At 47.3% G+C, this 20,411-nt stretch overlaps 5 protein-coding genes across 5 annotated transcripts; 1 reads left to right on the forward strand and 4 right to left on the reverse strand.

The window, feature by feature from the left end:
- Nucleotides 1–173: 173 nt before the first annotated feature.
- Nucleotides 174–1,370, reverse strand: gh1 (growth hormone 1). The gene is made up of 6 exons (XM_061304195.1): nucleotides 1,355–1,370; nucleotides 1,146–1,282; nucleotides 945–1,061; nucleotides 641–784; nucleotides 407–553; nucleotides 174–333 (listed from the first exon to the last, which is right to left on the reverse strand). The coding sequence occupies exons 1-6, from the start codon at nucleotides 1,362–1,364 to the stop codon at nucleotides 271–273; spliced, it is 618 nt and encodes a 205-aa protein (XP_061160179.1). The 5' UTR covers nucleotides 1,365–1,370; the 3' UTR covers nucleotides 174–270.
- Nucleotides 1,371–2,419: 1,049 nt separating this feature from the next.
- On the reverse strand, nucleotides 2,420–11,442 carry scn4ab (sodium channel, voltage-gated, type IV, alpha, b). Its single transcript, XM_061303095.1, has 30 exons — nucleotides 11,159–11,442; nucleotides 9,967–10,150; nucleotides 9,701–9,835; nucleotides 9,492–9,610; nucleotides 9,143–9,232; nucleotides 8,940–9,068; nucleotides 8,778–8,863; nucleotides 8,516–8,704; nucleotides 8,364–8,427; nucleotides 8,140–8,281; nucleotides 7,883–8,080; nucleotides 7,767–7,806; nucleotides 7,462–7,697; nucleotides 7,319–7,390; nucleotides 7,155–7,247; nucleotides 6,715–7,080; nucleotides 6,429–6,621; nucleotides 6,223–6,365; nucleotides 6,084–6,153; nucleotides 5,840–5,994; nucleotides 5,581–5,754; nucleotides 5,388–5,501; nucleotides 5,054–5,326; nucleotides 4,886–4,939; nucleotides 4,640–4,777; nucleotides 4,421–4,525; nucleotides 4,063–4,333; nucleotides 3,303–3,891; nucleotides 3,018–3,162; nucleotides 2,420–2,947 (listed from the first exon to the last, which is right to left on the reverse strand). The coding sequence occupies exons 1-30, from the start codon at nucleotides 11,254–11,256 to the stop codon at nucleotides 2,762–2,764; spliced, it is 4,851 nt and encodes a 1,616-aa protein (XP_061159079.1). The 5' UTR covers nucleotides 11,257–11,442; the 3' UTR covers nucleotides 2,420–2,761.
- A 473-nt stretch (nucleotides 11,443–11,915) lies between these two features.
- LOC133170298 (E3 ubiquitin-protein ligase RNF12-B-like) lies at nucleotides 11,916–15,379 on the reverse strand. The gene is made up of 4 exons (XM_061303096.1): nucleotides 15,134–15,379; nucleotides 13,288–14,365; nucleotides 12,891–13,002; nucleotides 11,916–12,483 (listed from the first exon to the last, which is right to left on the reverse strand). The coding sequence occupies exons 1-4, from the start codon at nucleotides 15,335–15,337 to the stop codon at nucleotides 12,480–12,482; spliced, it is 1,398 nt and encodes a 465-aa protein (XP_061159080.1). The 5' UTR covers nucleotides 15,338–15,379; the 3' UTR covers nucleotides 11,916–12,479.
- Nucleotides 15,380–15,841: 462 nt separating this feature from the next.
- On the reverse strand, nucleotides 15,842–18,200 carry jmjd6 (jumonji domain containing 6, arginine demethylase and lysine hydroxylase). The gene is made up of 6 exons (XM_061302399.1): nucleotides 17,781–18,200; nucleotides 17,129–17,517; nucleotides 16,757–17,043; nucleotides 16,455–16,590; nucleotides 16,169–16,304; nucleotides 15,842–16,096 (listed from the first exon to the last, which is right to left on the reverse strand). The coding sequence occupies exons 1-6, from the start codon at nucleotides 17,907–17,909 to the stop codon at nucleotides 15,965–15,967; spliced, it is 1,209 nt and encodes a 402-aa protein (XP_061158383.1). The 5' UTR covers nucleotides 17,910–18,200; the 3' UTR covers nucleotides 15,842–15,964.
- A 79-nt stretch (nucleotides 18,201–18,279) lies between these two features.
- Nucleotides 18,280–20,361, forward strand: LOC133169895 (zinc finger protein 628-like). The gene is made up of 3 exons (XM_061302400.1): nucleotides 18,280–18,855; nucleotides 19,287–19,607; nucleotides 19,711–20,361. Exons 1-3 carry the CDS (start codon nucleotides 18,531–18,533, stop codon nucleotides 20,121–20,123), a joined length of 1,059 nt encoding a protein of 352 aa, XP_061158384.1. The 5' UTR covers nucleotides 18,280–18,530; the 3' UTR covers nucleotides 20,124–20,361.
- The last annotated feature ends 50 nt before the right edge of the window (nucleotides 20,362–20,411 follow it).

Raw genomic sequence — 20,411 nt, forward strand, 5'->3', positions numbered from 1 at the left:
CTCAGTGGTATTTGACCACACTAGTAGATTTTTGTTCAATAAAACAACAAATAAAAACAACCCAATCATTTAACATTATGAACAATCAATCTTTTTTTAATACTATGGCTAACAGTAAGCATCAGAGCTCTCATAGATGACCTTTTTAGAGTTTTCATAAATTCACAACAAACTGCAAGAGCACAAACACTTTTATTTCACTGCATGACTTGAGTTGCATGTCAAATTCACAATACAGGCCAACAAGATGCTAACTGAGAGAAGGCAGGTCTACAGAGTACAGTTGGCCTCTGGTGAGAGTCGACATTTGGCAACTGTCAGGTACGTCTCCACCTGCAGATATAAAAATATAAAATTGTTCATGTCATTCTTACAAAGACCCAAACACACTCATTTGTGGACAGACCTTGTGCATGTCCTTCTTGAAGCACGCCAGCAGTTCATACATTCGTCCCAAGGACTCGTCATCCGTGACACTTTCATAATAGTTCCCGTAGGGCGCCAGTTGGGGGGCGGAGCTATCAGAAAACATCTCAGCTCCTTCCTGATTGTCCTGAATGAAAGGAAGTTCCTTTCAACATTGTCCTCCCTGAAGACCACACGTGTGTGTGTGCGCGTGTACGTGTGTGTGTGTTTTCACCCGAATCAGCAAGAGGATTCCCATCTTCAGCTCAGACAGTTTTGAAGAAACCTGATTTCTTGGAGCAGAACCGCCAGAGAGGGATCGGCTGGGAAATTCCCATGATTCCACCAGACGATAGGAGATGGACAACAGCTTCAGAACCTAGACCCAATACAATCAGTTATTTTCATTTGTTCAACAACAAGATGTGTCCAGACAAATTTGGATGTCTGGTCCAAGTTGCAGAGTGAATTCATAAAATTGGTGAAAAGGATTGAAGAGCTTGTGAAAGAGGCTTGAGATAAGACTTTTGCTCAATGACCGAGCTTCGTTGCGTTTCGTGCTTGTCGAGGGGACTGATGATGTAATCGGAGTTGCAGAAATCCTGGAGGAAGATTTTGTTGAGCTGACGCTGATCTTCCATTTGCAGGGAACCCTCCTACGGAAAGAAAACCCCAAAACACATTCAAACAGGAACGGACAAAATGGCGGCTTAACACTAGCCGGCGTCAGCGACACTCACAAAGTCCGAAAAGAGTCTCTGGGCGAGCAGGTGGAGGTGTTGCACTCGACTCACGGCGATGGCGAACACTCGCTGGCTGTCCGTCATCGGCTGGGAGGAGACGGCGGCCAGCATCCCGAGCGACAGGAAGAGAACAACTGAAAAGTAAAAGAAATTGGAATTGCAAGACAATTACGAGGGGAAAGGTTGAACTTGAGAGGCCGTCATACCTTTGTCCATGGTTTCTCGTCCGTTTGCTTTTCGGCGATGTCGCGGCTTGGCCAATTTATAGCGGCTCAGTCATCATGATTACATGTATAAGCAAGGACATGGAATCGCCACGCTAACGACACATCACGCCTCATATTTACGATTACAACTGTTTTACAGGACGGAATTCATTCGATAAATGTCCACCTATGACTAATTGGGAAGGGGAAAATTAAGGAACATAACCTAAGATAAGAAATAAGTCTTTTTGGAGTGACATCACACATGAATGTGAATAAGCCAACGTTTTGGGACATTGACACATCGACACATATGAATGTTAACGAGCGGCGCCGGCGAAAAACAACCAACAGCACGTCAGCAATGTGCTCAGCGACATTTCCACGTGTTTGTCTCAGAAACGCAATGCCCCAGGTTGACGATTCGCTTCTCTTTGGCAATATCAGCCTCGGCCAACTCGCCATAGATCGTCGTCCGCCCGTCCACCATCATTGTCTTCTGTCCAACCGTTACCGCCATCATCACAATACTTTCATTCTTAATTTGAAAATAAAACTGGAAACAGCGATTCCAAAGCAGTTAGCCAAAGTTGGCTAGTATCGGGGCAATAGTATCGGGGCAATAGTATCGGCGTAACAATATTGTAACTTTCCCGAGTCAAATTGAACAGTGAGAAGTTTTTTGCTGAGTCACTCTGGGTAAGCTGAGCTGAGCTCCATTTCCTTCTGGGAAGTTTCCCATGACAGCTGATTATTTGGACTCATCACGGTGACCTTCACATTGCGTCAATATTCACAGCCGTCCGACAGCCGATACAATGCCTTGCATTTAAGCAGCAGCGCCCGCATTTTGTCTCCGTGGTGACGAGAGGCTGTGATGAAGGCGACATTTAAAGTGGCCATCAGGTGACCTTGATTTTCCAGGACAGGAGTTAAAAAAATAAACTGCCATTTCACATTAGCTCGAATGTGCAAAAAAAGTCTCCAAATGGCTTCGGCAAAACAAAGCATAACGTAAAATGTATTCATCGTTCATTAATTGATGAAAAAGCAAGGCTCCAAAAGTTGGTGGTAAAAAAAGTATTTTACTCATATTCATCCCTCCAATCATGTCAACAAGAAATTAAACATTGTAGTGCTCACATCCGTTTTGCCATAATATAAAATGTATCTGCTGTTTAGTAATTGTATATATTGTCTTGTGGTGAGGCTCCAAAGTACAAAGACTAAGCTTAAGTAGGATACACGATTAAAATGGTTAGTATGATACGGTTAGTAAAATACTTCAGGTTAACATTTTGTTGATCTGAAAGCTGGTGCCCTCTAGTGGTCGGAGAAAACCTCTACACAGACCACACGACAATCAGAATGCGTCAAGTTGTGCCCGCACATTGTGAGGAGTACACCTCACGCTTCTACGTCTCCATTTTGGGCTCCCGTTTGGACTGGCGACTGCGCCGCGTGTTTCCTGTACGCTCTCTGGATGACGATTGCGGCATCATCTTCCCGCTTGTTGATGGCTTGATGGTGGGCCTTGAACTTCTCCTCCATGCTAGCTTTTAGCTTATCCCTCTCTCCTGACATTCCCTGCACCTACACACACACGCAAATGGAATTCTCAGCAATGCAACTTGAAAAGCACGAACAAATTAGATCACATGACCTGAGCAGTGAGGGCCAGCAGGAGGTCCAAATAGTGGATCTTGTCTTCAGGAACCAGAGGCAAATCCATGTTGCTCACTTTGATTCCGTTGGGTTTGGCGATTCTCAGCGGCTCTTTCAGACTGTCGCAGAAATCTGACAGCTGGCTAAAAGGCAGTGCAAGATCATCAGCTAGCGTCAGCGCTCACAGAGAGCTTCATCTCAACAATGTGTTGCTATCTTCTTATTTGTTTCTTAAAGTGAAACTTTAGTTTACGTGGACCCAATTTGGGCAGCTGGAACTCACCTGGAGTGAATCAAGCCTGAGACCTGTGGGTCAAACCTCTCCCACGTGTCATAAAACATCTCGCAGAGCTCGTCAATGCTTTCCTCGGCGGCCATATTGAATTTCTCCAAAATGACGACGATGTACATGTTGACCACCACCAGGAAAGACATGATCACATAGGATGTGAGGAAGAGGATGCCCACCACCGGTCGACCGCAGTTTCCCACATCCGGATCGCAGTCCGGCGGCTCGCTTATGATGGGTAGGAGCAATCCGTCCCACCCGGCCAACGTCGTCATGGTAAACATACAGATGAACGCGTTCCCGAATGTCTCAAAGTTAAACACGTCGTCGATCAGAGCTCTTTTCTTCACATAAGCAAAGTGTTGCATGCCAAAGACGCAGAAGGTGAACATGATGAGGAAGAGGAAGAGCCCAATGTTGAAGAGGGCAGGAAGTGACCTCATCAAAACATAGAGCAGCCTTCGGACTCCCTTTGCAAAACGGAAGAGATGAAGAACCCGGAAGATGCGGGTCAATCGAATCACGCTGAAGAATGGAGGCGTCAGGATAAAGTATTTGGTCAGCACATCTTCCAAGACCAATCCTGGAGGATAAAGAAAGTAACAGTGACTCTAATGACTTCACTGCCCCCTCAAAAATTACGCTTGGATCCCCCAGGTGCAATGGCCAGATAATTAAGTTTTGGGTATTTTCAGATTTTTTCAGGGTTTTTTAAGACCCCTCCACCCGTGTTATTTTTGTGTCATTGACTTACCCAAAATGAAGAGAATAACCAGCACAAAATCAAAGATGTTCCATCCAAACGCAAAGTAGTGCCGTCGGAGCGCAATGAGCTTCAGCACGCACTCGGCTGTGAAGATGACGATGATAGCAAAGTCGATCCAGAAGATAATCTTGAGCTTTTCCATGCTTTCGTCCCGTGTTCCCACCATCAAGACCAGCACTTGGATACAAGCGACCACCGTGAACGCGATATCGAAGAAGTCTTTGGTCACGAGGTCAAAGAGCAACCCCTGAATCTTGTTCTGAAGATGGACACAGCAGAAAAATGCATCTGACTAAAACTATGTATCAGGCCGTGTTTGTTTAGGTAGAAGAGGAGTTGGACTCACTTGTGGCCGGGGAACAGACCTCTGGGTTTTCTTCTGTCTGAACGCCTTCAGGGAATCGTACAGTGTCATCTGGTCCTGTGTCATGAAAATTCCCGTTGCTCCCAAGTAAAAAAAAAAAATAAAATAAAAAATTAAAAATCAATTTAAATGAGAGCAAGAACACAAAAAGAACAAGGCAAGTGTGGCGGTGTGTGTGTGTGTGTGCGAGTGTAAACCTATCTTGGCCTTCTGCCACTTGAGGTGCTCAATGATAGTGCTGATGAGGAAGTTGAACGTGAAGAAGGAGCCCAAAATGATGAAAAAGACAAAGTAGAGGGATGTAAACACGTTGGCCTCATACTCTGGCTGAGACTCAACCTGCACACACACACACACACGCAAACACACACACACACAGTGAGCAATGTATTCAAGCTACGTGCTAGTTACTCGCGTTTTAAATTTTATCAGCAGACGTCGATTTACTTGTTTGGAGTCCATTGCTGATCCCATTATGTCCAACCAGCCTTTAAAAGTTGCCTGACAAAAGTGATCAATCAAACAATCAATCAATCAATCAATCAATCAATCAATCAATCAATCATTAGGATAGTCGTTGAGATGATGAGCAGATCTAGCAGACGTCAGACTGACCACTTGCAGAAGCGAGAGGAAGCCCATCCCCACGTTGTCAAAATTGACTTGGCGATTGTGCCAGCGGACTTCAGAGTAGTTAGATTCCATCAGCATGAAACACTCCGTCTTGTTGTTGACGTCTTGCATTATCCAAGTGCTGTTGACGCAGGAATAAAATCTCCCGGCAAACAAATTCACTCCCATTATGCTGAAGATCAACCAGAGGGTCAGACAAGCCAGCAACACGTCCAAGATGGCCGGGAAGACTCCGAAGAGTGTTGTCGCCACCACCTGAGGACCAGAGAAGAACTTGTAGACATTTTGACCAAGTTCTGTCCTGGCGTCCGCTCACCTTTGTGCCACCGAAGCGAGACAAGAGCCTGAGGGGTCTCAGAGTTCTCAGAGACGTGAAGGCTTTCAGCTGAGGAACGCCCAGAAGGGTAGCAAACGTAGAGAGTAGAGATATCTGGCGGACAACGAGAAAAATTCGTTTGACGATTTCTCCATCGCTCTGCTAGCTTGACGTAACGAACGCGCGCGCTTACGAGCACAACGAGGAAGTCGAGCCAGCACCAGGCGTCGGTGAAGTACTTTTTGAATCCACCTCCAAACCACTTGAGAAGCATCTCCAGCACAAAGATGCATGTGAACACGTAGTCGGCGTACTCCAAAACGCTCCTGAGCACCACTCGCTTCTCCAGATAGATGTCCTCGACGGCCTGCGCTCCAGACGCGTTTGTCATCGTCAATATTTCAATGACGCGAGGATGACTTTTTGGGGTGTAACGCGAAATCGACATTTACCAGAGCGCAGCTGCTCAGGAGGATTACAAAGGTCACAAAAGCCTCAAAATATTTGTGATCAACCACTGAGACGCACATTCTCCTCCAGTTGGACCAGATTTTGAGTCCTGCCGGACATGAGTCCATGTTGAGGACTGGACAGCAACGGTAACACTCTGAAAGACACACACAGACGGTGATCGGTTCCTGTTTTGACATGTAAACCTGCATGTGTGTGTGTGTGTGTGCGTGTGTTTGTTCATACGGTCACAGAAGCACTGGGCAGGTGTGTCTCGGTCGTCGGGTTTGCGCAATCCCGCTGCCGAGTCGCCGTGCTACCAAAGAAGAAATTTCTTCTGAGCACCTGTTGCGATCTCATGATGAAGACACATCAGTGAACTTACATTCTTTTCTTCATCAGCATCTCCGTTTGCAGATGCACTTTTGAAGGCTTCATCACAGGTCTTGACTTCAGATTCTGGCTCTTCGGTGTTTACGAAAGTAAGTGCCAAGAACTCCTTCTGGTCCGGCTCATCGCTCTTAAGATCTGACAGTGAGATTCTGCATGATGGCCCGCAACAGAGAAAGCAAACAAGAAATTGGTTCCTACCAGGAGGATTCAGATTGGCCTTCCATCCCGTCTTCTTGCTCGGATGCCCCAGGACCTGGGACTTTACGCCCATCACGGCCCGGCTGATCCGGTTGAGGGCCTCCTGCAGATTCTTTTGTGCTTCTACCTCTGAAGCTGTCTGATGATCTCCGTTGATTGATTTGATCAACAAGGCCAAGAACAGATTCAAAAGCTGCAAGATGGCCAAGACATTAAACAAATCCTTGGATTGGTCAAGATAGTCGAAGAAGATCTGGAAAGTTGTGTGTGCTCTTTGGTGACTCACCGCCAGCTTTGTGACCACCACCATAGTTGCGTAGAAGATGAGACATGCAGGCTCCCCTGCGACCTGCATGCAATCCCACATTGTCTCAATCCACTCTCCGCAAAGAACTCGGAAGGTGAGGAGGAAGGCGTGGATGAAATCCGCCATGTGGTAGCGAGGAAGCGAGCAGTCTTCTGAGATGCGACACACTTTGTCTTTGTAGTCCCTTCCAAAGATTCGAAATCCCATGGCCGCAAAGATGAAGATGATGATGAGCAGAAGAAGAGTGAAGCGCCTCAGAACACCCAAGGAGCTTCTGATGAGCTTGAGCAACGCGTTGAAGTTGGGCCACCACCTGGCCAACCTAAACACTCTCATCACGCAGAACTGGGAAGCCAATCAAGCGAGATGCTTTATTGATCCCGAGGGAAAGACGGGATGAGTCGAGTGACGGAACTCACCAATCTTATAAAGCTCAGTTCAGAAAAGGCCTCCAAGTGCAACCCCAGCAACGTGATGACAGCAATGACCAAGTCAAAGATGTTCCATCCAACCTAGAATCAGAACCCTTGTTAACCAAACGGGCTATTTGCCGTCACGGTAAAGTGAAGAGACAAATTGGAACCTGGAAGAAGAAGTAGGGACCCGTGGCCAGAAATCTTAGCCCCACCTCCACTGCAAAAATCACCGCGAAGACCTGAGAAGGTCCAAAAGTGAGTTCATTTGGAACTTTATGACGACAACTACAAAAAAAGACTCCGGACTGACCAGCTCCCCGATAATGAGCATCTCCGCAAACTGATACGTCATGGGGAAATGCTCTATGGCCATGAAGACGATGTTGAGCAGGAGGCACATGACGACGAAGAGATCGAAGAAGGGATCGGAGACGACGCGGTGGAGCAGCTGCTTAGGCCGGCAGCCGTCGCAACAGGTCCACTTGATGAAGATGGCGGTGAACGCCGAGCAGCACGGCGAACATGGCCGTTGCTCGTCCTCACGTTCTGAAAGCACAGCGAAATTGGAGAAAAAGCCTAAGATCGCCACAGGTGGTGTTTTGGGTGTGTCGACACCTGAACGCGGCTTCTCGTCGAGGCCACCGCTGCCGTCCACCTGCACACACACATGCACACACACGTCAGCTGAATTAGACCTGGAGCATGATTTAGTAAATTCCCCCTCATCTGACCTTCTCTTGCTTCTTCAAGGTCTCCACAATTTCAGCATAGTCTTTGTTCCTCTGCTCGGCCTCGGCCGTCTCCGCCTGCTTCTGCTCCACAAACGCCACGGCGATCACTGCCACAATCAGACTCCCGAGAGAAAAAGAGGCCAGCAAAATGTCCGCCAAGAAGTTGATGGTGAAGATTTGGCCACCTGAGCGCAATATCTGCAGAGATAAACCAAAGGTCACATGCTGACGTGATCCGGAAACGGACTTTCACTGACCAGTCGGAAAAGGTCCTCCCAGAAGTCCTGAGTCATCAATCTGAGTAGAGCCAGGAAAGCCCAGCCAAAGGAATCAAAGTTTGTGTAGCCGTAATTTGGGTTTGTTCCCACATTCAGACACATAAAACCCTCCGGGCAGGTCCTAAACAATCCAAAGAGGGGACTCGTCACCATGATTCAGTCAGAGTTGAACGGTGAGCGCATCGTGTTCGCCATTCACGTACCCGGCAGAGGATCGGTTTCCACACAGCTGAGCTTCAGTGTGTCCAGGCAGATAATAATAATTTGCTGTCAGACAATGCAGACAGGGGATATTTTCAATCAGACATGTGATGGAGGAAGGAAAAAAAAGAAAAAACAATGTTAAGTTTCTTACCAGGGTCGTTGATGTGGTCTACAAACGAGTCGTTGCTTGAGGGTATCAACACACACTTGTTCAATAAGTAGCTCATAAAGTTATGCAGCTCGAGCGCAGCGAGGACCATCAGGCACCCCAGGCTCAGGGCGATCACGTGATTCATCTTCCTCACCACTCGCGTGAGCGCTCCGAGTGTTTTCTTCACACCTGATGAGGTGAAATTAAAAAAAATAAAAAATGAGGCTGGCAAGGGATGAGGCTAACACGCATGCGCACGCACTGGGTATGGCTGGGATGAGCTTGAGTGCTGGGAGGACTTGTAGGAATCCAGAAAGGCTGCCCAAATTGACCATTTCCGCCAGATATCTGAAAAGAGAGCACCTTTTTCTTCATCTTCATCATCATCATCATCATCCTCCTGGCAAGTGTGATTGCGCATTACGCCGTGCTGATGATCACCAAGTCCAGCCAGTTCCACGGATCCCTGAGGAAGGTAAACCGACCGACGCAGAAACCTCGAGCTGCAACTTTGACGAGCACTTCAATTGCGTAGATGGTGATAATAGCGAACCTGCTCAACCACACAAAGGCCTTTAATGGCATAATTCCGCACACTCGCAAGAATTTGACAAGTCAGTAACTCACTTGACAATCCTGGTCCACTCTAGAGGCTCTTGTACGGTCATGAACACGCAATTGGTCAAAATGGTTAGCAGGATAAAAGCTCGGAAAAAGGTGAAAGTGATTAAGAAACAAACCCACACAATGATAAGTCAGACGGACAGCTCTGTGTATAGATATGTCCGCCAGGGGGCGGTATTGCGTCGCAAGGATGGACCATCCTTTGACTCTCCCTTATGTCATTTTAAATTTCAAATTTATAATCAGTAGCTAACCTAAATAAAAAGCAGTGTTTAGAATTGTAAAGAATAAGGAGTTGTTTGTGTCGTCGTGCTTTCTAAATACGATTTAACACCAGTGGCTTAAAGGATATGAGTGAAGGAGGATCTTAATGGCAGAGGTCCTCACATGGTTGTAAGCAGTCAGCATGTAACAAGCAGGATCTGCATTAAATCTGTGGATGACCTTTTGTCCATCCAGAACGATGAAGACCTGTATAGAGACAACACCAGAATAGATACTAAATAATATAAGAATATCTGCAGAGAGATGAAGTTCACCAAAGGGACAGCGTTCAGAGACCTTCTGTGATTGGTAGAAGGGATCCAGATCCTCCAGAGGGGTGTTGACAAATTCAGGGGATGGGTCCCCAAAGATGAAAGGAAGAGGCTTGCCACTCTTCAAGTCACCTGCTGGATTCTCCTGTGCTATTGTCACCTGCCAATAAGAGAATTAGATTTTTTTGGCGGCGGCTGAAACGGATTAGTGGCATTTCCATTCATTTCAATTGCAGAAGATGACTTGAGAGTGCTCAGTCAAGTTTCTTGAAGGAAAACTGCCAACTCTACCGAGATATTCTTGTCTTCTCTTTTCTGTCGTTCCTTTTCTTGGACTTCACGGCATCGTTGAATCTCTTTCAGTGAGCCAGGTGTAAAGTGCCTGAAGACATTTGTACCGACAGGGGGCAGCAGAGACACCATCTTGCTATTCTCCAACTGTGCCCGCAAAGCACCGTTACCCAGCAACATTTTCCTGTGTGTGGAAGTAAAAGGTGTGTGAACAAAAAGCGTAAAAAAAAACAATCGGGTTGTATTTTATTCCTAAACGGATATTTTACTTGTTTGTGATGGTTTTCAATTCCAAGGCCACTTCTATGAGAAAACACTGACTAAAATTGCAAAAACTTTTACACTGAGGAATAACTGAGTATTTAATGAAATTACCATGTTGCAGGGGAAACCCACTTAGCAAAGGACAAACATGCAATCTCCACCCATGGTGCCAAATCCAGGTCCAAAAGGGAGAAAATCCTTACCATGTTTACCTGTGTGTGATTAGTAGCTACTTTTTGGAACCGGATTTGACACCCCTGATCTCATAACCCGAAGGTTGAACTTGAGATTTGTAGCTCAAAACAATGAGTTGCCTGAACAAAAAGGTTAGATCAAAAAAAAAAAAAAGGGGGGGGGGGGGGGAATGCAGTTAGCTAACAATGTGCAACTGTTTCAAAATATTTTGTGTACAAGACCATCTCCGACTTAACTTTGCTAAAGCGGAAAGTAGTACCGTATTTTCCGGCCTATAAGGCGCACCGGACTATAAGGCGCACCTTCAATGAATGGCCCATTTTAAAACTTTATCCTTATATAAGGCGCACCGGACTATAAGGCGCACCATTAATGCATCATGTCAGATTTTTAATCCAAATCAAATCATTCTCCATTTTATCTTTTTTATTTCAACTTCAGATGGAACAAATTACTTTATAATCATAAAATAATGATCCATAGTCTTTTTGAGTCATGATTCATAGTCTTCAGCGGGCCACTTATGATTGATTTCGTGACACAATGCTTTGGGCCAGTTTAAATTTAGGAATTTAGTCCATATATAAGGCGCACCGGACTATAAGGCGCACTGTTGGTTTTTGAGAACATTTTAGGTTTTTATGTGCGCCTTATAGGGCGGAAAATACGGTACTTGAAAAAAATGCATACACTGTTAAAATCTGTGCACAGTTGTTTAATGCATCCAACTCACAGTTCCGAAGTGAATGGCTTCAGTTGAGCAGCTCGCCTCACAACTTCTTCTTCCTCTTTTGAATTCCCCCAAAAGTCCCAAAATGTTTTTCTTCTCATGGCTGGAGCTCACACTGTGCTCTGATATGTTCTGCTTCTCCACTCAGCTCTTCAGTCCCTTTCTGTACTTTCGAGTTGACCCCTCCCAAGTGTTCTGTTGCCACGGCAATGTCTCGAATCCTCTATGAGAATCTTTGATAGAACTTTTGTACAGTCCGTCCCTTCATGGACCTCCCGATAGAGGCCCCTTTTTTCACAAACAGAATTCCTGCTTTGGAGCCAATTTTCCCGGAAATATGTTGTGTATTGTTCCAAAACATCTGGCAGAAAGAAGAGCTTTGCTGTTTAACCAATGAATCCTTTTGTGGATATCATGGCGCATTGCAAAGCAGTCTTGCGCAACAGGCTGATCCCTCAAGGCCGGCAAAAATCCGAAAGGATACGCACATCTGTGTGGGAAGCAGTCTTAGAACAAATGTTGGGAGAAAATATTTTGCTTCTTCACAAATGTTTTGCAGTTGCACTTTAATGTTAACAATCACATGACAAAACTAACCCTAGAAAATGAAGTCCAACTTTTGGTTGGAGATTTTATTAAAGAAGAAAAAAACTATTTGGCTTCTTGGCCCCTGCGTCAAAAACTTTCCGCTGCGTCCCTATTGTGAAATCCTGAACCAAGTGTGGCTAGTTTCATTTTTTGAGTGGGGGGGGGGGGGGGGAGTTGTCACGTGGCTTCCAACGCCCTGCGATGACTTTTTGCAACGTGGTCACAGCGAGTAGAGTTTGAGCTGCTCCTCCATGTCGCCCTCCGTCACGTCACCCAGAGCTTCTGCGTTCTCCCTCAGGAGCATGAAGATAGCTGCTAGCTGCTCCTGTTGCACCCTGGGAGAACATGATGGATGGACGAATGGATGGATGGACAAACGGATGGATGGATGGACAAATGGATGGATGGATGGACAAACAGATGGATGGATACAAGGTTTCATTAACCAATGAGGGATTGCAAAGTGTGTCAAATGACCTTCAAAACATCAACAAGAGATATTTGCTTCCATTTGTCTTTCTTGATTCCGAAAGATCTTAAATGCTCAACCCAAACATTTTTTTTCCCAAAACCTGGATCGATAGACAGGGAGTAATTAAACTTTCTACTTGTTTGCATAAAGTAATTTTATTTTCTATTTCCCCCCCCCCCCCCTATTGAATCCACTTTCAGCATTTCAAAATCATCACATGCTTTAGTTGACTCGTCTTCCGTTCGGTTTTGTCGAAGTCACGGATTAGCTGAAAGAAAAAAAAAAAAGAATGCATTTTTTATTTCGAGGCACAGAACTAGAACTTGAAAGTTCATTATTTTTTTTTGCTCTCTTTGGAAGTGGTCGACTGGCCCGACTTGTGCACGCAACGTTTAAGTTCCTCACCAGTGAGGCAATGCACTGTGCAGAATGTGAATAATTGTGTCTTTGTATGCGCCACGAGATTGTAGTTTGGCTTTTCACGCAAGATGGATGAGATTCCAGCTCAACTTGAACTGACCCTAATCAGAACAAGCGCGAGATTGAAATTTTTTTTTTTCCACTTCACCACCTAATGGATCTTTGCCGGTTATAATCGTCAATGGCAGTGAACGAGATGATATGACAAAAAAAAGCCTTCAAAACAAATGACTTTTCAGGTTCCTACTCGCTGACCTTTGCTCCTCCTCAATCTCCTCTTTGGTCATCAGCGTCTCAAACTTGCTTGCTTTCTTCCCGGGCGTGAACGTCACTTTGTCGTCGTCATCCGCCGCCGCCGCCGCCGCAGCTGCAACACAAGCGGGATATTTTCTTGTAAGCCGTCCAGATGAGGCATGACACGGCAAGCTAGCAGATGAATCTCTTAATTGAATTACAGCCGACTAATTCTTTGGCCTGCCAGAATGAGAGCTTATGGTTTTCTGGGAAGCAACGACCGAGGACACGCACATGCTCATAAGCTGCATTCGACTGCTCCAATTGTTTGATTCCCTCACTGAGTAAAAGTCGGACGACAACAACTCACACGTGAGAAATGTTGCTCAGACTTCTACGATCGTGTGAGCCTTCTTACCATTGAGCTCCGGTGCTGCATTAGCTTCGGGGGCTGGAGGCTTCTCCTGGTCAGATCTTGAGAGTGTTGCCAACACAGACTCATCCAGGGGGACCAGAACCTTTTCCGTCACAACCTCCAAGACCTTTTTAGATTCTGATTCAGACTGTAGCTCTGACACTGGCTTTGGAGCTGGTTCTACTTCTGGAACGACCTGAGCTAGTGATACTGGTTCAGAAACTAGGAGTACTGCTTTTGGTTCTGGGTCAGAGGGCTCTGCATCTGAAAGTTGGTCCAGTAGAGGTTTTACTGAGGATTCGAGAACATTATGTGTTTCTATGACAGGTTCTGGCTGAGTAGCAGTTTCAGGAACTGGTTCTGGTGCTAAAAGTGTTTCACGTACAGGTTCTGGGTGAGTAGCAGTTTCAGGAACTGGTTCTGGTGCTAAAAGCGTTTCACGTACAGGTTCTGGGTGAGTAGCAGTTTCAGGAACTGGTTCTGGTGCTAAAGGTGTTTCACGTACAGGTTCTGGCTGAGTAGCAGTTTCAGGAACTGGTTCTGGTGCTAAAAGTGTTTCACGTACAGGTTCTGGGTGAGTAGCAGTTTCAGGAACTGGGTCTGGTGCTAAAAGTATTTTACGTACAGGTTCTGGCTGAGTAGCAGTTTCAGGAACTGGTTCTGGTGCTAAAAGTGTTTCACGTACAGGTTCTGGCTCTGCAGCAATTTCAGGAACTGGTTCTCGTCCCAAAAGTGTTTCACATGCAGGTTTTGGTTCTGGTTCAGGTCTTGCAATGGGTTCTGGTTGAGTGGCAGTTTCTGAACTTGAATGAGATGCTAAAACGGGCTTGGGTTCAGAAACTCTTTCTTCACCGGATTTGTTGTCAGGGTCGGGCAAAGGTTCTAAGACTTTAAGTCTCTGTGGTGGTTCTAAAAGTGTGTCTGGCATCGACGCTGCTTTGAGAACACATTCTGGTTCTGAAACAGGTTCTGATCCACAAACTGGTTCAGGGAGGCTGTCTTCTGTTGCAGAGGCAGTTTCTGTAGACTCTTGGACGGGTTCTGGTTCTTTTGCTGAATCTGCTTTAGGTTCTTGGACAGCCTAGAAAGACCAAAGACCAAAAAGTCAGTCTCAACACATGTATTTTGATTCAAAAGCAGATGAAAAAGCAAAACAAAACAAACACTGTTCAAACACGCAGTGCATTTAAAGGTCCTTAAATGAGCAGTGTTCAAACTGCCCATCTTGTCACTTGCAGGTCAGGTTGTGCTTGACAAGCTGCCACAGCCTGCTGCTGACATTGTGACACGTGACGTCTTCAACATATGGCAGCCACAACAGTGCAGGCTGACAGACACCCCCCCCCCCCCCATCCCATCCAAACGCCACAATGCAAAAGTAGTCATGAGCCAAGCCATTTTGCGAGACAATCAGATGCTAAAGGCGCTGTGGACTCTAGGGGGCGTCAAACAATAGGATGAAAACTCACGTTAAACTCAAAACAAGGTCGCTTTCTGTGTATTCAACAAACATGATCAAAAATCGCATGTTTTGTCCAATATCATTTCAAAGTTTAAAGATGAGTCCGACGTCACCTCGCCCAATGTACAATTACACTCCAAATTTAACTACGAACTAGTCAAAGTTCAATTAAGGCAACACAGCGCGTGCAGAGTTGTCGCATGTTTCCGCGGGGGAGTTTTATTTCAAGTCTTAGCTTCTTGCCAAGGCGATTAACGAATTAAAACAGGACGAGTAAAAATAAGGGGAAGATAAGGTCATTTGTTAATCGATTACTTGGTCACATCTTGCTGAGATTTTAAAGTGAAACTATCCGCGTGATTGATTCAATTGAAAAAGAGGGACAACCTGATGCTGATGATCACCAGACCGCCTGGACGGAGGTTCGTCGTCTGCGCAGGTGGCTGCGGAGGAGGTAGAGGCGGCAGTCGGGGAGGAGGCGACCGAGCCGGCTTTGCAACGGCGAAAAAGAACGGCGGCGGCCACCAGTAGGGCGAGAGCGGTGAACACGAAGACTTTAGGCTCCAATTCCAGCTCCACTTGACGGTCCATGACGGACTGACGGACGGGAGGGCGGGGGCGGGCACGCACCTGCGACGCGCTCTCTTTTGTAATCCCGCGTTAAGCGTCGGGAAACGCCTCCTGGCACACACACGTCCGGTCCCGTTTCAAAATAAAAATAAAGCTCTTTGCCCTTCCCTGAAATCCTCCACCCTTACCAGATGAACCAGCTAAGACTAGTCACACACTAGAAAATCCTGTTGCCATTGTGAGGAAACACACTTGGTTTAATCAAGCTTGAGTGAACCCCCCCCTGCCCCAATAAATAAATACCGTAATTTTCGGACTATAAATCGCGGGTTTTTTCATAGTTTGGGTGGGGGGGCGACTTATACTCAGTAGCGATTTATATACATATATATGTATTTTTTCACTTTTTTTGGGCATTTTATGGCTGGTGCGATTTATACTCCGGTGCGACTTATAGTCCGAAAATTACGGTAACACCCGAGTGTGTACAGCGCCGCAGCCTGGCAGTGACGTCACTCAGTGCCATTTCAATCTTACAAAACATTTTATTGATCAACACAAATGATGTTTGACAAGGCACATGTGCTTCCTGGACATCTTTACGGTCAAAATTAAAAACAAAAAAAAGAAGGTGCGTCGATTGTGTCATCATCGCGATGAGCTCCTCTCTTTACTGAGGCAGTCATCGTGACCACGGGCGTCCCCGTTAGTCGTTGTGCCGCACGTGCGTCTCTTTTTCCTGCGGTGGGACGCCGCATCACCTTCCGCACACGACTCGGCCTGCGGGCACACCATTGGAAAAGCATCAGTGCCTGAAGGAAGAAGCGAGCGAGCAACATCAGCGTAACGCACGTCGGAATCCGAGTCGGACGAGCTCGACGAGGATGAGGATGAATCGCTGGAGCTGTCGGACGCGATGCCCGTCGACTCCTGCAGGTCCACTCTGTCTGCCAGCGCAGCCAGGTCGGGTCGCTCCTGCTTCAGAATCCTTACCGGCACACACGCAAAACCAACATCTTTGTTAACATAACACCTCAACCAGGTCACATGACCCGACCAGTGGTCAGACATGAAAATAATCTTTCTCGTCTGAAGCCAATCAGTGATGATGTCGTTGTGGAAACGGCACGCTTCTTACCGGTACCACTTCCGGGACAGCTTGGGGCGCCCTCGTACAGTTTTATGCCACACGATGGGGAAGTTGGTGGTGCTGGCAAAGTTCTGCGTGATGGCGATGGTCGTGTCCAGGTTGAGCACCACGTGCCACCAGCCGCCTGTTACCATGACAACCACAACATCAATACATGACCAATCAACGAATATCAAAGGTTAGAATAACACAACCACAAAATGTGGCTTGGAACTTTTGCCCGCTTGACTTACAGCTCGTGTGTGCTCAACTACGTGGTGACTAAAATGATCATTTGAATTCCCACTGACCCGGCACAAAGACGGTCTCTCCGGGTCTCTGCAGGATCTCGAGCGGTCGGAACTCGGGAGGCCAGCCAGGCTGCTGCGTGCGAGGGTAGACCACGTTAAACCAGGTGATGGCCTCGTCCTGCTGGTTGCCTCCGTCCTCACGTGTGACCTTGATGAGGTCTCGGGGCGTGTTGGTAGGGAACAAGCACCACCTCTTATGGCCCTGGACCAGCGCATTCCAGGCGCTGGTGCCCAGAGGGTCGATGTGGATGCCGGTGCCGGAGCGAGCGGGGCCCATTACAAACCACCTGATGACAATACATTTATAAATTGATTAAATAACATCAACACAGCAGGCACTATGGTACAAAAGGTCCTGAAAGGGCCACTCGCCTGTAGGGCGGCCGCCGCTTCTCTCCAGCGAACTGAAAGAGGTCGTCTGTGAAGAAAACGGGCACCTGGTAGTCTTGCAGCAGTTTTCGTCGTTTGGCGTGCTCGCCGTAGCTACTGTCGAAGATGTACAGCGGGCTGTCGTCGCGCGTGCTCTCCAAGTAATCCACGTAGTACTTCATCTTCATCTTAACCGAATAGCCGTCGTTGTCTTCACCGCATTTGAACTTCTGGTTGCGGTACTTGCGTTTGAGCCGCTCCAAGGACCATTTTTGCCGCGCGGGCCACGACTCCTGACAGTGGAGCAGTACCACGGGCTTGTAGGGCCTCTCGAAGCGCTCGATGAACTGTTCGGGACTCAGACGTTGCGCGTCCACTCGTTCCACATTGTCCTGTGGCGACAAACGTGGACAAAAGCACACTTTCAACCTTCGCACATTTGGACGAGCCTACAGTGCTCTTGGCGCTGACTTCATCGTCTGTGTGCATGCTTGTGATTGCACAGATGATATTATAGCACTAGTACTGTTAGGGATGAACAAGTGTTCGTTGGGTTGTGTGATGACGTTGAGGAAGATTCTTGAGAAGATTCTCGAAAGAGCGTGAGCGTGACTGTTAGCCTTTAGCTGAGCCTCGCGTTCTAATTGCCAGTTACCTTGACAGAGCTGTGCGACACGTTGAAAGTGTCATGATAAGCGTGCTTGATCCAGTCTAAAGAATCCTTCAACTCCGGCCTGGCACTCCGTTTGGCCTCTTTAATCCTCTTCTTGCTCTTGTGGTTCATTCCTTCCTTGCTTCCTTTTAGCAAGCGTCGCTAATTTAGCAAGCTAACAAGGAGCTAACGCTTTGTGGGCTCTTTCGCTTCTCAGCGGAACTGAAATGTAGCGGACGAGCTAATTCCTTTATAAGACGTCGAAACATAGCAAGCGTAGCTACATGTCTACTCTAATGACACTTAAGATGCTCACGTTTAATGCACCAGCATGGCAAGTAGGTAGAAGCTAGTTGTGTTAGCAGCAGCAGAGGCAAACAAAGTGAAACAATGCTATCGCAAGCCGGTGTCATCGTGAGACACGCCCCTCAGCACTTATTCGACCGCTCATTGGACAATTCTCATATAAGGCAGGGTCTTCTTTCCGGTTCAAATATACATTCAAAAGTATAAATGTTGACAAGTACAAATATTTTTTGCGGCGCTGAGTCACCTTTTTACAATTTTTGTTTTATCGGAAAATGTCGAGGCAGCTGGAGTCATCTTTGCTGCTACCCAGTGGAAAAAGGAAAGAACTGCAACCACCTGCTTCCCTCGTCGACGCTTGTTATTTTCTATTTTTTTGGGTGTGGTGATGACCGTTTGACTTGTGCTTGATTAATACCAGCAAAACTCGTTTGTTTTGTTCGGTAAATGTCAGACAGGAATATTGTGAACGCGTTTGACAAAGACGATTTCCGGTGTGTCAAGTGGTCGTTTCCGCTCCGACGAACGCTTCTATTCAAGTCAAGAAAGATGAACAAAATCGGATACTCGAGCAAAGCTGACGTGCTGAGCGGCTACCTGACGGAGCGGCTCATGCAGGTGCTGCGGGACATCGTGGACGTAGTGGAGGACGCTGTGAGCGAGTACCGGGAAGAGACGCTACGAACGCGACTGGAGAACGAGAGCCTGCGGCGGCAGCTCGGCGATTTCCTGAGGCCGCCTGACGTGCTTCGGGCCCGGCCGCAGCCTCCTGGTAAAGAAAACGATCGGGCAATAAGCCCATGATGGGAGCAGCGCTTTAGTCTTTCCTAGAGATTTGCAGGAACGGTTCAAATGCATCTTGAAACGTTTTGCTAAAGTCTTGTTTACAAGCAGGCTGCACGTGACCTACTCATTCGGACATGACGTCATTTGCTAATGGATCTGTATTTTGGTGCCATCACTTTCCTTGCTTATCTTAGGCACCTTACTCATGTCAAGCTTTTCCATTCAAAAGAGCACTTTGAAACAGTGAACACACCATTGTTTTGGCATAATGTATTTTCAGTCCTCCCTCAAACGTTTCCGCTTGGCATGACTCCCATTTCTGATCTCCCTTCACTGGCTTGAGTTTGAACATCCCTTGGAAGAATGAATGAGTTTTGAAAGTCACAACTTTCTGCTGTTTTTTTCTTGTGCTTTCAGGCTCCACCACGCGTCTTGTTGCTTGTGACCAGGAGCGAGCGTGTGCCCCCAATCGCATCCAAACGCCCCCGGCGAGCACGTCCAAGCGTACAGGGGCCCCCTGCCCAGATGAGGCCTTACCCAAAGTGCTGGTCGTTCCAGCCCCGCCGATCAGAGAGGAGCCTCCGAACACTCTTGTCATCAAACAGGAACAGGACGAGTTGAAGGTCACGTCTCGCAAAAATTGTGCAGAGTTGGCCGTGGCCAGTGTGCACGTGAGCATTTCTGAGGGAAGGACTGACGTCAGCGTGGCGAAGGAGCAACAGCAAGCGGAAAGAAATGGTAAAATCCATCGAGCCGAGATGAGCGACCGCAAATGAAGGCAAAAAAAGCTTAAAAATTGTTTTTTTGTCTGCCAACATTTCCTGACTGCTGTTTTTTGAAGGCCAGTTTGGGGGGACGGCAGCACCAGGCGCCATCGTGTACGAGTGTCCCCGCTGCGGTGAGGTCTTCGCTCAGGCAGCCCGGCTGCGCCTCCACCTGGACCAAAAACGCAAGACATACGCCTGCAACTGGTGCTGCAAATCCTTCGCACAGTCGGCCGATCTGCGGCGGCACGTGCGCACGCACACGGGCGAGCGGCCGCACCGCTGCACCTTCTGCCCCAAGAGCTTCAGCCAGCGGGGAAACCTGCGGCGGCACGTGCGCATTCACACGGGCGAGCGGCCGTACAGGTGCGTTGTGTGTCGACGCACATTCAGTGACGGAGACACGCTCAAGAAACACGCTCGCACTCACACACACCACAAAGCGCACGACAAGCACGGCGGCGCTGTGAGCTTTGGCGCTGGCACGTGACTGACGTGCAGCTGTGTTAGGAATCGCGCCCTTGCTACCCTATAGTCATTAACAGTGGCAACACAAGATGGCTGCCCTTTGCCTACAGCCCAATTGTAAGTCCAGGTTCTTTAGCTGCATTAGCCAATAAAGTATTTGATAGTGACCAGTGTGCTGGGCATCAGGTCAAAAGTTCCTTTTTTGTATTTATTGATTTGCTCTTCAATGATCTGCGGTACAATAAAGGTTTCAAAATGTATTTGTCCAACCTGCTGAGAACGTTCAAGGTTCTGCCATGTTTGACAGCTC

The sequence above is a fragment of the Syngnathus typhle genome, linkage group LG17 (genome assembly GCF_033458585.1).
Source record: "Syngnathus typhle isolate RoL2023-S1 ecotype Sweden linkage group LG17, RoL_Styp_1.0, whole genome shotgun sequence".
Classification (NCBI taxonomy): Eukaryota; Metazoa; Chordata; class Actinopteri; order Syngnathiformes; family Syngnathidae; genus Syngnathus; species Syngnathus typhle.